Source organism: Nelumbo lutea, chromosome 1 (genome assembly GCF_056320005.1).
Source record: "Nelumbo lutea isolate HS-2025 chromosome 1, American lotus-T2T, whole genome shotgun sequence".
In the NCBI taxonomy this organism is placed as follows: Eukaryota; Viridiplantae; Streptophyta; class Magnoliopsida; order Proteales; family Nelumbonaceae; genus Nelumbo; species Nelumbo lutea.
Window position 1 is genome coordinate 120,641,290 of NC_142684.1, and position 17,463 is coordinate 120,658,752.

Here is a 17,463-nt window from a genome sequence, read left to right on the forward strand (position 1 = left end):
TACTTCAATAAGAAATTGCCAATAAAATAGCAACTTGGGTAAAACTTGTATAGATTACAGGTTTGTTAGAAATCACAAAGGCTAATAAAGCTTCTTTTCAATTGATGAACACCCAAGATTGCAACATATTAATAAATTTCATTTCATGAGGACATGTAAGGGTAGTACATTGAATGTTAGTAATTAAGAAGCATTTGCTATCTCTAATATTTGTGAATTTATAGCATTTGGAAAAAAGAAATTAAAAAAAAACAATGTTGGACAACCTTGTTTTAATATATAGGTATAGATTTGGGATTTAATGGAACAAGCGAAGATATTACAAACATTGACTATTGGAGAGAGAGAGATCTTATTGACAAGAGTAATGATGGATCTTATTAGAAACAATTAGCATCTAATATAATCGTATTAGCATTGACTAATATGATATGCTTTCCAAAACCAATAAATACAAGAGAACATTTTTTTGGGGGTTTTGCCTCTGAAATAACAACGAGGTCAAAATCCAAATGATTAAGACGCTAACCCCTTTCTTCTGGTTTTCAGAGAGGAGCTAATTCCCGTTGTTCTATTGATAGATCATACATAACAGAAGCCACGAAACAACCAAGCATGTTCCAACAAATGGAGGGTGATTATTCTTTTATATACTTACAATTAGATTGATAACTAACTAACAAGAGAGAGAGATTGAGATCCACACATGACACATTAGGTGTTTCAGAAATCAGAATAGAGCAGATACTAGGAGAGCAGCTTACCGGGAGAGACCACTGATGCCTAAAGGGATCGAACAAAAACATACTAAACATAGGGGGGTCCTTGAAAAACCGAAAAACCCAAAAATAGAACCGAACTGAGAAAATCGAATCACAAAATGCGGTTAACCGAACCAGTTGGTTCGGAATTTTTGAAAAACTGAAGAACCGGTTCGACTTTTGGTTAACCTATAAAAAAACCGACGGTTAGCCGAACCAACTGGTATATGTTTATATGTATATTTTATAAATATTTTTAATATATGTCACATATTTTCTATGTATTTTATATAAATATATATTCATTATATATAAATATATACTTATAATCTATTTACAAATATATTATATATCATTTATTATTTATAATACAATATTATACATATATTTATATAATATATATTACAAATATAAAAAACTAAAATCGGTGGACTGGTTAACCGGTGGTACCGGTTCGGTTTTGGTTTGGCAAAATGAAAAAACCGGTACTATCAGTTCGATTTACAAAAAAGAGCCATGGTTTGGTTAACCGAACCGTGGACACCCACTGCAAATGCGCGAATACCATCTTGTCCCTACCTAATAATCCACGTGGTTATTAATCCAAAATGATTGAAGGGGCTTCGAATGGGTCCGAAGGATCTGATACCCATGCTCTACCTACAAGATGCTACAGCCACACATTTAGAATCAGTCACCATCAATGACATTATATGTACGAACTGTGCGATTGTTGCGGAGATCATATCTATACACACATGCACATTTTAGCGTTTATTGGGATCATCTTCCAAAATTGTCAGCGAGAGATGCTCTCAATACACGGTTGGGATACCCTGTAGGGTGTTTGTAGGGCACAGATGTGAATTTATTATTGTGCATTGTGAGGGCAGATCTGGTCACGCTCTGGATTGCTAGGAGCACAAGACGTGTACTGGGTTAAAAACACTAATCAATAATCAGAATAAACATGTCAAGTTCCAAACGGGGCCCTTCACAGTGCTTGAGATTTGGGAAGACTCCTCCGGTAAGACAACCCATAGGTCAGGGCACTTGTAAATTCATTTCAATCCCCAAAGCATAAAAATGAAAAAGAAAAGTCGAGGATAGTCTTCGGTACTAATGTAGCAAAACTGGAAAGGTGAGGCCTGAGAACTTGTTTAAGTTTTAACCACGACTTACCAGTTTACTTTGAACTACAATGCCCTCTAAGCAACATCGCCAAATAAAACTTTTTATTTTTGAGGATATTATGTTGAGGTGGTATCAGTCTCCCTGATTAATCCATCGAATGCATCGTTTTGTATTTTATCTATAAGCTGGCCCACTGAAAATAGCTTAAGTAGTGAAAATTATTTATCGTTGCCTAAATTTATAAAACCAACTAATACTGTGTTGTGAATACAATAGACTAAAATATAAATTTAATCCTAACTCTTCATTTGGGCGGCTAATTGTAAGGTATAAAATTATTTCAAAATACCCATTATACCCCTCCTTGTTATTATAAATAGGGGTGACCCTTAGCCTTGTAAAAATCATTCCATTCATTTCAACTCATTCTCTTGTATGATTGTTGGGTGTTAGGTATCGGGTATGGATTCCCTATAATGGGTGTAAGGGTGTGTGCCGAGTGTTGATTGTAGTGAGGTTCCATCTTAATTTCTATTGGTTTATAATGAAGAAGAAAGTTTCGAGCTATTGTTCATGGACGTAGGCAGTTTTGCCAAACCATGTTAAGTTCGATGCTCTCTCTCTCTTTCTCTTTGCCTCTTTACTATTTCCATTTGTGTATATATGGATTATACTGTCCATTGAGCTACTCCCAACAATTGGTATAAGAGCGTCATATTTCTGACCTAGGGTGCTACTAAAATCTGTATTTACTGTTTCGGTGTTGCACATGTTGAAAATGGTAAATTCGAGCTCTACTCGATTTGACATTCCAAAATTTAATGAGTCCAACTATGCAATTTGGAAGTTGATGATACATGTTGTGATGGTGAAAGAAGATTATACAATTGCCTTTAAAGGAAAAGAGGAGAAGTCTGAGAACATGAAGAACAAAGAGTTTGAAAAGAAAAACTAGATAACCTTGGTAGATATTCTTCTTGCCTTGGAAGATTTTGTATTATTCAACATATTATCCGATAAAACCACTACGAAGAGTTGAAAAATATCTATGAAGGGAAATTGATGCTTGACTAATAGAATATTCCTTTAACTACAACTTTATAACCTAAGAATGAAGGATGGATCCTCTCTAGGAACATATGAATGATTTCAACACTTATGTAAACAAATTAGAAATTGTTGAGGTACGTATTGACGACAAAGAAAATGTTGCTCTTTTGTTTTGTTCCATGCCTAATTCTTAATTGGGATAGTTTGATAACAAATTTGAGCAATACAAAAGATTTATCTTTGAAATCTATTGTTTCTTTGTTGCTTACAAAAGAACTTCATAGAAAAGTTGGTGAAAGTTCTTCTAGCGATGCAATTGAAAAGCAACTATAGGTGAAATCAAACAATATCCAAGTCAAGAGGCAAAAAGAAGGGACTCAAGCTTTGGAACTATGACAATAAGAGTTACTTTGAAAAGATTGTAGACAATTCAAAGCAAATCAAAGTTGACCCAACTTTGATCGAGAACTTGATTCAAAGATTTTCCAAGGAAACAATCCAAAAGAAAACAACTCATCAGGAGATGATGATGTGTTGTTTAGCGATCCTTGTAAAAGACCAAAGTATAAGTAGATATTGGATTTAGGTGCCTTTTTTCCATATGATGCCATGTAGAGATTGGTTCTACACATGCTAATCTTGTGGTTGTGTGATTATTTACATGAGCGGCAACAACACATGTAAAATAGTGGGAGTTGGATACATTAAAATTACTATATTTGATAATGTCATTCATACAATCTTTATAATACGACATGTTCTTGAACTATAAAAGTTGTCATTGGGAAAACTTGATGAAGATGACTATAAATTTTCTGGAGAGAAAGGCTAGTTAAAGATTAGTAAAGGAGCTATGTTGATTGCAAAAAGAAAATTATAAAGAAAGTTATACCACTTGATTGAAGATATTGTGATCATAATTCACAAGATGTCATTGTTGCAAACAAGGTTTAAAATATCAATTCAATACACCACCAATACAAAATACGCTACAACTAGCATGGTACATAGGAGTATCGGTGTGCATCGCACTATATTAGCCAATACAGACTAATAGATGGTGATACACATTGATACGTGTACATATACAATGGAAAAACGCGAATAGCGTGATTTGAACTCATGTCCCAACAACTAAGCCATTTTTTGGCCTTATATCTTAAACCATTAAGCCACATTTAAATTGTGAGAGTAAATTAAATAAAATAAATTTTATTAGCTTCGTTGTTAACATGCAATCTAAACCAATACCATATGTTTGACAATTCTAACTTAAAATTAAAAGGAATAATATTAAAAGTTAGTATTTTATAAACATTAATTAAATAAATAATCTATCAAAAATACATTTTTATAAAATTTGATCTTTACTCTCAATAAATCTATGCAAATAAAAATATTAATAATATTATAATTATTTTAGTACTTAAAATTCATAAATTTGTACATGATATGTATCTTAAATTTTTAATATATTTTTTTATAAATTATTTATTGATATTTTATTTTACATTAACAAACAACATATTTATTATTTACAAAAAAATTATTTATAAAATATTTAAGAATATAATATTAAATTGAATCTATCAAATCTATAATTCACATTCATATAAAATTAGTAATAGAAATAAAAATATTAATAATGGATACTTATTTTAGTAATTAAAAATTATGAATTTTCACATGATATGTTTCTTACAAATTTTTATAGTTATGATTTATTTTATGTTAAGATTATATATTTTTATAAATTATCAATTGATATTTTAATTTACATTTTATAATAACAGATTTATTATTTACAAAAACAAATATATTATTTATCCAACACTTCAAAATTTAATATTTAATTGACTTTTTTTGTTAATGTTAAAAAGTAAGAGTAGTAAAATAGAAAATAATTGATATAGTAATTAAAGCATAATAATTACATATGCTTGTATCTTAGACCTAAATAAAATACAACATAATAATAACTTTATGCATGTGTTAATTTGTAAAAATCTATATAAGTTTTGGATTCTCGACTGATGGATTATCAACAAAATTGTATAATGTTTATGCATTATGTTATACTAATTGTAATATATTTCTTCATATATACATTAAAATATACATTTTTATGTATTCATATGTTATTTGTGGCTATTTTGACCTTGGAGCTAGTGTAATTGATGTATTTACGGAATTTGTATGTATTTTCCTAGCATATCCATGTGTTTCTATATGTTTTATTCATATCCATGTGTTTTCAAAGCATGTTTGTATCTATATTCATATCCAAGCTATCCAATAGATACACGATACTAATATTTTAATCTTTGGTTGCAAATGTTGTGATTGATTCAATTATGGCTTGGCACAATTTGGGTTATGTGAGCAAGCAATGAATAAATGTACTTCTTACTTGAAATGTGCTTCTTGATTTAAAATCCACTGATTTAAATTTTTGTGAAGATTGCCCATTTGAAAAACACCATAGAGCTAATTTTCCAAAGTCTAAGGCAACAAGTGGAGAAGTATTAGATCTAACACACTCTAATACTTGGGAAGCTACTAAAAGTAGAGTAATACATTTTTTCTTTTTTTTTTTTTATTTCAAAAAGTCCAAAGCTCTAGTTGAAAACCAAAAGGGAACATAATTAAGTGTTTGAGAACTAATAATGGGAAGGAGTATACCTTGAAAAATTTTGAAGATTTTTGCAATGGGCATCGTATTGTGAGACAATACACAATTCCTCGAACCCCACAACAAAATAAAGTTGTTGAATGAATGAATTATACACTTTTTTTAAGGCATTAAACTATAGACTTATTAATCAAACAAGAAGCATGTTGAGTGCAATTGGGATAGAGTGGTGCTTTTGGAGAGAAAGAGTCTATATGGCATGTAGACCTATTCATAAGTCAGTATTGAGCTTGGCTTTTTCTAAAATTTGAATGAGCTCGGCCTAAAGCTCGAGTTCAACACAATGTAAATTTAGGTCCAAAGCTCAACCTGTGAATGGGTCTAATTGCATGTTACTTAGTAAACCACTCTCCCATTACAATACTTGATTGCAAATTTTCAAAAGAGGTATGATTAGAAAACCTATTGATTACTCTTTTCTACATTTGGCTGTGATGCTCATGTTTGGATTCCTAATGAGTAGAAGACCAAGGTAGACACAAGGTCTAAAAAAATGTATTTTTCTTAGTTATGTAGAAGAAACAAAGGGGTATAGATTGTAGGATCCTATTGCTTACAAGATGCTTATTAGCTGAGATGTTGTCTTTAATGACAATTCAATGCATAAAGAAAGTACATAGTCAAAGTCAGAAACAACAAAGAAGGTTGTAGTGGGGATGCAATTGTTAATGAAATTAATGAAGAGCATCTTGAAACTTTTGAGAGTGAGACTTACAAAAATATATAAGATTTCCCATTTGGCTCCAAGATTATATAACAACCTATGCTTGCATTATAGAAAAACATGAGCCTTGTTCATATCTAGAGGCTTATGAAAGTCCAAAAGCTTGTTATTGGCAAACAACTATAAAGAAAGAAATGAAAATTCTAAAGAAAAACAAAACTTAAGAGTTAGTTAAACTTCTCGAGGAACAGAAGGCCATTGATTGCAAATGGGTGTACAAACTCAAAAAGGACAGTGGCAAGAATATCGAAAGATAAAAAACTTGAGTAGTTGTAAAAGGATATTCCCAAAAATCAGGTTTCAACTTCAATGAAATATTCTGTCATATTGTTCAATTAAGTACTATTCATATTATATTAAGTGTGATTGTAATACTTGACTCGGAGTTTGAGCATTTAGATGTCAAAATTGCCTTTTTGCATGGTAATCTTAAAGAAGAGAATTATATGACTCAAACTAAATGCTTTGTCAAAGAAGATAAAAGGGTCTAGTTTGTTAGTTGACTAAATTGCTTTACGATTTAAAGCAGACGCCAAGGTATTGGTATAACCTATTTGGTTCCTTTATTATGTGCTTGGGTTTTAGCAAATGTGAACCATACCATTGTGCCTACACATTCAATGGTGATGGTCACTTCATCATTTTACTATCATATGTTGATGGCACACTAGTTGCATGTACCGACAAATAGAGTATTACAACACTAAAAACTCATATATTTAAGGAGTTTGACATGAAGGATATGAGGGGAACCAATTAGATTCTTGGGATGATAGTATATAAGGACAACTGTGTTATTTACAAATTCATTATAAATTATTTATAAAAAATAATTTTCATAAGAAATCATAATTGTAATTATTATTTTTTATTCCACAATATAAAATATTTATATAATTATTTAGCTACTTTTAACATTTTTTATTTAACATACTTAGTTATTAGAACACTTAAATAATATAATAATAATAATAATAAATATTTATAAATTCATTATAAATTTATAAATAATAATTATTTGTAGTATAAGTTATTTATAAATTTATTGGAATTTTTAAATAGTATTATAAATATAAATATTTATAAGTTTATAAATAATAAATATGTGATAAAATAAGTTTAATCATTTGTAATTAAAATAATCAGATTACTGTTAATTGTAGTTTATAATAAAATAAAATAAATATAATATAATTTAAGTTTATAATACTTTACATATATTTTAAGTAATTTAGTAGTAATATATTTTAACAAGAATATAATCATTTAAGAGTAATATTTTATAATAATTATAACATTGTTACACATGTAATACTGTTAAACAAGTTTGATAATGTTATATAGGTATATATAACAAATCAGGTAAAAAACTCGACGTGTAACCCACCTAAAATTCGAAAATGGGTTAAATCTGACTCGCTTTCTTCCATCTACTGCTCAAAATTTCATGCAAAAACTCGATGCATCTTTTACATGTAAGAGCTACCAGAAGATCTTTCCAAAAAGATGTGCCAAACAGGCTATTAGCCCATACTCTCTTTTTTTTACAAAATCTTAAGACTAGCTTAGCCGAGAGAGCTTGGTTACACATAAGGAGATCTCTAAGCCCAATTTATTTCCACAAATGTTTTTCCAACCTACCCACCCGATTTGTTTTTTGCTATTTAAATCCCACTCTTTCGATCATAGCTGATCAGACCACCTCTTCTGATAAAAAAAATTTTAGGGAATAAAAATTTACAGGATCTCCTTTCAGTGCAGGGATGTTTATGTAATTTACAAATAGTGTAAGGTTTGCCAAGTATAAACACAGACACACCATTATCCGTTATTGCTGCCTTTGATAATCATACATACGGAGTGGGTAGAGAGACAGTAAATCAAATTCTCCATCAAAATCTGAATCTGAAGGAACGAAAGAAAAGAATGGTATGAGATGATGCAGCATATATAGAAGACAACCTGAAATCAGCACTCGGCCATGGCTGTTTCTATGTCTAACGCACCGCCCATTCACCCTCACAGAAACCTTATTTCCCTCCATTTCCCGCCTTCTGTTCTGTACCCTCCACCCCGTCGAAGTCCGTTGTTTCACCCACGTCTCCATGCCCTAAAAACTGAATCCGATAGTGGGAGTGTCAGGAGCCAGGACGCCTATAATCCAGATTTGCTAAGAAAGCCTACTATATCACCAATAGACGACGGCGATGTATTGTCGAAGAAGGGAGGCATGTCTGGCCTCTCGGACGACGACGAGGGATTGGAGGACGAAGGGAAGAAAATTTACAGGCAGCGGGAGGACGAGGAATGGGTTGACTGGGAGGACCAGATTTTGGAGGACACTGTGCCGCTTGTTGGCTTTGTCAGGATGATTCTTCACTCTGGAAAGTGAGGTCTTTTCTTCATCTCACAGAGATTGATTGTATGCTAAACTGATTTCTTTGTAAAAATTTGTCATTGACATGTAGGCCTTTTGTTTCTTCTTCTTTTGCTAATATTATGCTGAATGGTTCTCACCAAGATTGTCAACTGGGAGTCTGGGTGATCAATTGAGTTATATCAAATACCCTTTTAATTTTGAAAGTGGGACTTTAGATTTGATAACCAACTGCAATATCACAAGTATTCACAAGTATTCAAAGAATCCACTGGATTAGCTTAGGCAGTGTGTTTTCATTATGCTCCTTCAGTCCTCTTAAGATTTGGCTAATCTACTTTGGTTTTTCCTTTTTGAACATTCAAGGTTAATCCGTCCTGCTTGTAGGACTCTCATTGGGCCATACTGCTGGTCTGATTTTTTACGCCAAGAACTTTGCCATGGGGGGGGGTATCTTAATTCTTAACCAGTTTTGCATTGAGTTTTCCACCCAAGCATTGTGTCTCAAATAATGTTGAGTGATTTGCTAACAATATGAGAGATACAACTTCGTTATATGTCTCTTTATGATCACAGTCGACCAAGGAAAGTACTTTTGTAGTTGGAATTGCTTTGAATACCCATTGTCTCTGATTTGGTAGTAGAGGGATTTCTTGTGAACCCATTCTTTCGGAAATACCTCTTCCAGGCAAGATGACATTAGCTTACATTAAATGATTAAATGCTGACTATAGTACTGTAGTATTTTTTTTTAAGTGACCTTGATTCAAAATAATAAAGAAAAAGAGACCCTAATTTTAATTGCTACATACAATTGCCACAATTAAAAATAGGTAGTACACACTAATCAATATACATAAGGAGAAATAATTACTTGTTTGATCCCACTATATTGTACATCTCTGTAGTGCATAGTTGGAACTTGAACTACATTCTGTGTCTGATATATTCTATGTTTTACAGTCCTAACCTTATTAATACATTATTCAGCCTTCTCCTGAGTCCATGTTTTACTGAGAACTGATATTACTTGTTTCCCTTGTTGTATAATTATTGTATTTTTTATCCTTATCTCCTTTATCTTTGCACTTGGATTAAATGTGCTAAATAGTAGTATTTTTTCTTTAAGGTTACTCAGAAAATCAATGATGTCATTGTTCTTTTTCTCCAAATTATATGGATATAATAATGCCAATCCATTTACATGTGTAGTTGCTGTCTTTGGTTCTTAATTATGGTCGTGTTTATGTAATAAATACTTCTGGTGGGAGGCTTTCTCATCCTTCTTTTTACCTAGAATTTATCACTGTTCCCCAAATCAGCATGCTATGGTTTCCAATTTCTTCTGGAGTAGGGGATCACATGATTTATTAGAATCTTTATCTTAAATTGAAAATACATTTTGCTTCTCTTGTTGGGGCTCTTAGAGGAGTTTTTGTTTCCCCTTTTGAATTGATTATTGAATTTGGCAACTAACTTCTGTTTTCTTTTTCCTAATAAATCATTTCATCACATCTAGCCCTGTAGCTTTCCTTTCCCTGACAGGATTTGGTTCTCCATTCTGCTGTCAGGACCTTTTTCCTTGTTTACTGGGGAAGTTTATTGGGCAGAATTAACACTTGTGATACTTAGGAAAAACAATTGGAAAATCATTTGCTTCTTCTCAGATGTGCATCATGTGCCTCAAGGGATGGAGAATCTGTGATCCACCTTCTGTTGACTGCTTGATCACAAGGCAACTTTGCCACACGTTTAATCTGGTTGGTCTCAAATTGGTAGTGCCCAGCTACCTTATTAGCATGTTCCTACAATGAAGGGTCATGGCTATTTTGCAAGAAAGTAACAAATACGTATTTGGTAACAAGTTTCTTTTGAATCTTTGAGAGGAAGACCTCCCGTCCCTTTAATATAGGTCAGCCTTCTACAGCTATAGAGGATACAAGAAATCAATTTCTGAAGGCTGATAAAAAAATAAATAAATCAATTTCTGGAGAGATTTGAGCAACCCCTAAGTTACCAAAACATTGAAAGAACAAGGAGGAATCAATAGCTGCATTGAGATATGGATGCTAACAATTTCTAAATTGATAATTTCTATTTTATGAGTTAAATCTAACTGTTATTTTTCTTTAGTGAGTTCCCAGATTTTTTACAAACACATGCTTAAATACATGATATCATATTCATGCAAACACATATATTGCATATGCAAATGATAAATAAACACCATATTTTGGTAATATTGTACAATAAGCTGTCTTTCATCATCATCCTCTCTCCTTTTTATGTAAACATACTTAAATGCATAAACCAATACATGTATGATGCATAATGTACAAAAATATATAATTATTACTGTAATACTTTGCATTTGGGTTGGGTTGGGTTGCCAAAGGCATCAACCCTAACCTAACCCAACTTTATATCATATTGGATTTTTCCAATCATAACCCTAATCCTTCAACCAACCCAACCTAAGTTGCACTTGCACCCTAGTTCAAGGGGTAGTTCTCTTGAGACTTTAATCTCCTTACTGGAGTCAGGACAACTAAGGAGAAACATTTGAGATGCTTGATCGTTGAAGGAAATTCAACAAATGCAATTAATTAGAGGCAAAGTAGGCAGGCCTTGGAAGTTAGTGCACTACCTCAATGAGATAAGATAGGGCACTTCTATTCTTTTGGCTCAAATCAGAGGGATACCAGGAGAGAAAAATTTGGTTGCAGATGGGCTTGGTAAAGTTGGTGTACATAGGGCGTTTTTCTATAGTGATAGATCCCCCTTTTTGCATATATTTACTACAATCATGGTTCTCTTCTTTGACAAAAATGAACTTAAGTTTGTTACTGATAGAAAATGGCAATCCTACATTTTTTTTTTCAACAATTTCTGCTTCCAAACTGTGTATTGTGATTAAAGGTCAATGGGCTACCATTCAGGATTACTTTTGAGTTCTAAAATCATGTGCTTCCAAACCGTTCATATATTATGGATGTATTGCTAACCGAGAAGGTTCCAAATAAACTCTTTCTATCCAATATATCCAAAAAAAAGGTCTCAGAAGTCAGAACTGGTTAATTTTGTAACAGATCGTGGGGATTTGTCTTCTTGCAACTTGCATCATTTTCAAACCAATCAAAAAAGGAAAATAACTTGCATCGTTCATCTTTTAACTGAACTACTATGCTTGGGGTTGGTAACTGGGGCTGAAAACAGTATCCATTTGACTGAATTCAAATATGGTTCCACCCCAATCCAATTCGACATATCCAACTATATCAGCTACATTATTTCTGTTTTGCCATTCGTTCTGTTCAACATCATCTCTCTCTCTCTCTCTCTGTGCTTTTCTCTACCAATATACATTAACAAAAAGTTGTAGGTTCAGTTCAAACCATTTTATTCGTGCTATAAAATATCAAAGTTATTTTTATTTTTAGTTCAGTTTATTAATATTATAAAGTATTCTGACTCTTTTAATTTGTTTTATTAATTGTATGAAATATCTGAATCTGATCTGAGTCTCATCTGAATCAGGTTGATAACATGTGAATTTGAATTTGAATGTTAATTGGTCAAAGTATAACCAGTCAATCCTTTTGCAGCCATATTGACAACTAACTTGATAGCCCTCGGAGATGCATGGAATTGGAATTCCTGCATAATTTTCCCCAGTTTAGGAGTTGATGTCCCCTTCTACTGGAGTTCACCCATGTTCTTCTGTCTTAAATGTTTTTAGCTATCATTTCATCTCTCCCTGGTCATCTGGCAGAAAATATACCAATGACCAATTGGAGAAAGAATGGAAGAAAGAAGAGAAGATATGCAATACGATAATTTTATTCATTGATTAAAAAATGATAGTTTTATTCAGTCATTAACTAAGAGAGCCTTAGGAGTATAATTGAGGAATCACAAACCTCCAGATATTTCTAACTTTAAAATGGATCAGGGGAATTACTTCATTCCAGCATCTGAGATCATCATAGTTAATTTGTTACATCTGGATCCATTTTCCAATGGAAAAAATCTGGCTGACATGTTTGTCCACGCTATAATATTTGCAGGAAGAGGTGAATTTTGTTTGGAGTGAAACTTTTTACATTATTATTCCTTCTATGTTTCAGTACACTGAAAGGAATCATTGCTGTCTTCTAGTACTCATGTTCCAGAACCTGTGAATGCAGTCGTCTTTTTTTTTTTTGTTTTTTTTTTTGTGTGTGTGTGTGTGTTTGTTTTCTTTTAACATGTGCAAATGTGATTGTTTATTGCAGATATGGAAGTGGTGACAGACTGAGCCCTGAGCATGAAAAAACAATTCTGGACAGATTACTTCCATATCATCCACAGTGTGAAAAAAAGATTGGATGTGGAATCAACTACATCACAGTATGTTTCTGTTAATTTTAGTTCTCTTTCTATATAATAAGTCTAATTTCCAATAACAAAAAGCTAAAATTTATTTTGGAAGATATATTTTTACTATTAAGTCACAATTTTGGGCCACCCCACAGAATGAAGAGGTCACCACTCACCATACTATACTGACTAAAAGCAAAGGAAAAAACATTTAAGAGAAAATGATATAACAGTTAATAAAACTAAAATAAGCAAATTGAATAAATCAAATGTAGTTAACATAGATCCTAATAAAATGTTTCAAATATTTTCATTTTAATGCACTCCTGACAATCATTGCTGCTTAGTATGGTTGTTTTAGTGCTAACATATACATGTTAAACATAGTTTTCAAGGTGCTAAGGGGGGGTGCCTTGTCGCCTAGTCGCCTAGGTGATGGATTTTTTTTTTAAAGTAAAAATCACATATCCTAGGGTAGTTTCCTAGGTTCCATAACCAACTTTCTTTAATAACTATCCATAATTTTTGAAGGAAAATTATAAAGTTCATGTTTAAGTTCAGAAAATCAACATATCTATGAGAAGAAAAAGAAGAAAGGAAAGAAAATTCAAAAAATATAGGGGCTGAACCCCTATTTTTGTTATAGGAAAAGAAGAAAAGAAAAGGTGGAAGAAGAAGAAGAAATGTGTTGATTAGACAAAATTTAAAGAAATTAGTTTATAAACACAAAAAATGAATATTTTTATTTAATAATGTCTATTTTATAATTATAATCTAAAAAAAAATAACAATAAAAAAGTATTTTATTACACAGTATGCAAAACTGCTTGGTGGGCAAGGCGAGCCTCCAAGGGCGCCTTGTTGCCTAGATATCACCTTGACAACTATGATGTTAAACAAGTTTTTTCAGCCCAAGTTCTGTCACTCGACAGTACAGGCCATTTTATCTCTTGAACAAATGTTGTTTAACTTGTATAGCCATGCTGCAGTACAAAGTCTTGATTCCATGGCTGAAAGTGATGTTAATAAATTACAACCATGATGCAGTGGATTTCATCCTTGCCTACTTTCCAAAATGGCAAGCTATACAAAACATATGAAGTATAGAGGACCTTAAATAAACATTTTAACTTGGAAACCAATATACATACATGTGTGTTGCTGCATTTATTTCTATTCTTTAAACTCTACATTTTATTGGACCGAAGGCTTTATAATAATGCCAACTTTGATCAGATTTGGTTAGGTTTATGTTCTGATTTGCTTTGGGTGTGTTGATAATGCAATATTTGGTTTGTCTTGGACAGGTTGGTTATCATCCTGATTTTGAAGGTTCACGTTGTTTGTTCATAGTACGGAAGGATGGGGAATTGGTAGATTTCTCATACTGGAAATGCATAAAGGGACTCATCAAGAAGAACTATCCTCTCTATGCAGACAGCTTCATTCTGAGGCATTTTCGACAGCGTAGACGCCGTGAATGAAGTTGACAAATAAACAAATATGATGCTTGCTACCATGTATAAAAAAGAGAACAGAGAGTTGGGAGTTGGGTTTGGATTACATTTGTTTTAAACTATTTGAATCATCGTGGTACAAATAACTTTGTAACATTTAGGGGCAGGAAAGAGATTGTTGAATGCACAAATTGGTGTCACCTAATGCCATTCATTTCATCTGTATTAACCATGGGATGCTGTGAAACGGCTCGACCTTTTGTGATTCTAAATTTTTTTATGGTTTGCACTTTGCACTTTGTGTTACTTTGTTGACAAGGGGGATAGGTCTTCCATTTATTGATCTGAAGTAAAGGGGACAGATATTGAAAGGAGAGGGCTCCGAATTCTCTACTGGCCCGACGGTAGTTGAGGTGGTATTCAACTATTCATCAAGATTCAAGAGGGGGGGTGGGGTGATCGGTGAATCCCTTTGGTATTCAACTATCGCTGCAGACCTTGGGAAAGTTCACTCACAAACTTCTGAAGACCCAAAGCTGGGAGCTGTGACTTCTTTCTGGCTGTGATCAAACTTAGAAGTTATCGAAATATTACATCCTGGTTCTCTGAGGAAACTGTGAATCACATCTTACAGATTTCCAGATCCTCCACACAAAATTCAGATATCCTATTATGGAGGGGATCAAGAAATGCTAAATATTCTGTGGCTTCAGGGTACAGATTTTTCACAAAACACACTCCCAAACAAATGGAATGTCATTTGAAAGGCAAAAACGCCTTTTAAGTTCCACGTATTCATGTGAAAGGCTTGGTGGGAGGGGTATCACGAGGGATAAACTCCATTTTCTTCACGAAGAAGAAAGACTGTGTTCTATCTGTGCACCGTTAAGGAGTCTTGGGAACCCATTTTTTTTCTTGCCACTTTGCAAAGGTCTGCTGGTTTACATCCCAGATGAGTTCACAGGTCAACAGTTAGGGGTGGCAAATGGGTGGGTTGGGGTGGGTTGGGTAAGGGTTGAAAACCAACTCACCCATCCTGACCACCAACCTACCATGACCCACCATCAATGCTTGGTAAAGGGTCATAACCCACCTTAACCCTGACCCACCCATATTGACCCACTTGACCCACTTGACCCATTCATATTGATCCTTACCCACCCTCACCTATACTGTCTTCCTACCCTCACCTATAAATACAAAAGTGGGTTGGGTCAATCTGTATGCCGGAAACAACAATGCTAAGAAAATATTCTCTATCAAGAATACCATGTGGTAGAAACGGGTCAGGTTGACCCGTAACAGGTGGCGAAGCCCAACATTGACCAAAGGAAAGGTTGTTCTGGAGCATCTTAATTGTTTCATGAATCCATATTGCGGGGTTGTATATGTCCTAAGAAAAAGTGGACCAAATTTTGCATTGTTGTCATTTGCACTCTCATGCATTTACTAGTGTAAATGCAAATTGCACTACAAACAGATGGAGTCTAATTTTCTTTTAAAATCAACAAAAAGGAAAAAGTTGATTATATTTTTTAATGTTAGTATGTCATTACACAATTTTTGTAACAAATTAAGATGGATATAAATTACATGACAATACATACATACATACATGAGAGAGATATTTGGAATTTGTTGCATGATGTTTGTTTCTAGGTGAAACATCTTGAGTGGATCAATAGAAATCGGTAGAGATATTAATTGCCACATCACATGTGAGAGTCATTTTGTTAAAGAATAAAAGCATATTCAGGGACTTGATCACCTAACAGCTTAAGCTTTTAGGTTGAACAGTTCTTTGGGATGGTATCAAAACTTGTTTGACCAAGTGCTTTAGTGCTTGTTTGACAGTGGTTTAGTGTTTGATCCTTGTTGCCCCCGTTATAGTTAACTAATTTCAGCACAAGGTATATGAGTGATTGGATTTTGGTTTAGTGTTTGATCCTTGTTGCCCCCATTATTATAGTTAACTAAATTTCAGCACAAGGTATATGAGTGATTGGGTTTTGCATGAGCGGGCATGTTAGAGACTGACATTTCTACAAACAGCCTTCTACACATGCATTTTTAAAGTGTTGCTTGTTCAACTATAAACACCCTCAGCTAACAGTTGTATGCTAATTTCTATTATTGTATTGATCACCCAAATGGGTAGAAACAGCAATGTGGACTACAAAAATTCGTTTCATGACTCTTAGTTGTGCTTTTCTTTTGAATTCCAGGCGCTAGACTTCTTTGGCTTAAGTTTCTTATATTATGTCTATAAAAGAAGTTGCAAAAAAAGGAAAAAAGAATTAATTGAATGAAATTAAAAGTATTAGTTCAAATTATGTTTTCTACCCTCATAATTAGAGAGAAAAAGAGAGAATGAGAGTTAATACATTAAGTATAAGAGTTAATGAGATGGAATAAAGTAAACTTAAAAAAAGTAATTTAAGTTACATTCTTTGCCATGCAGCAAACACACAAAAAAAAAAGTTATGTTCTTTGCCCTCACAATAGAGAGTAGGGTACAAGTCAGGCCGGATTAGGACAGATTGAAGTCAACCCTTGGGTTAGGATTGGGTTTGGGTTGGCCCAATTTCTCTACTTCCTTTTACCAAATGCATTTAGTTTTTTAGAATCTAAGACTTCATTTGGAAAGAGTGCAAATATAAATATGATCAGTACAAATGCAAATATGTCTAGTTCATGAAAATGCAAAGTTGGCTTGGTTTTGTAGTGATAATTTTGTACTCTTGCCAAATGATTTTTAGTATTGAAAGGTACAAACATAAGTCTCAAGATTGAAATATACCTTTTAGCATTTATCAACTTTGAGTGCAAAGTTTGCATCCATTTTTTAGATTCAAACTTTTCCCTCATTTTGAATCCAAGTATATGTCTTCAAATATGTGTTTGCTGTC

The 17,463-nt window shown here is 33.1% G+C and overlaps 1 protein-coding gene across 1 annotated transcript; it reads left to right on the top strand.

The window, feature by feature from the left end:
- Positions 1–7,954: 7,954 nt before the first annotated feature.
- LOC148877160 (protein DCL homolog, chloroplastic-like) lies at positions 7,955–14,826 on the top strand. The gene is made up of 3 exons (XM_088982030.1): positions 7,955–8,749; positions 13,013–13,127; positions 14,405–14,826. The coding sequence occupies exons 1-3, from the start codon at positions 8,343–8,345 to the stop codon at positions 14,579–14,581; spliced, it is 699 nt and encodes a 232-aa protein (XP_088838156.1). The 5' UTR covers positions 7,955–8,342; the 3' UTR covers positions 14,582–14,826.
- The last annotated feature ends 2,637 nt before the right edge of the window (positions 14,827–17,463 follow it).

Bases quoted from the DNA above. Each gene is read 5' to 3' on its own strand.
- LOC148877160 (XM_088982030.1), top strand. From the start codon at position 8,343: ATGGCTGTTTCTATGTCTAACGCACCGCCCATTCACCCTCACAGAAAC. The intron at 8,750-13,012 runs GTGAGGTCTTTT...TGTTTATTGCAG, and splicing joins ATGATTCTTCACTCTGGAAA to ATATGGAAGTGGTGACAGAC. The intron at 13,128-14,404 runs GTATGTTTCTGT...TGTCTTGGACAG, and splicing joins GTGGAATCAACTACATCACA to GTTGGTTATCATCCTGATTT.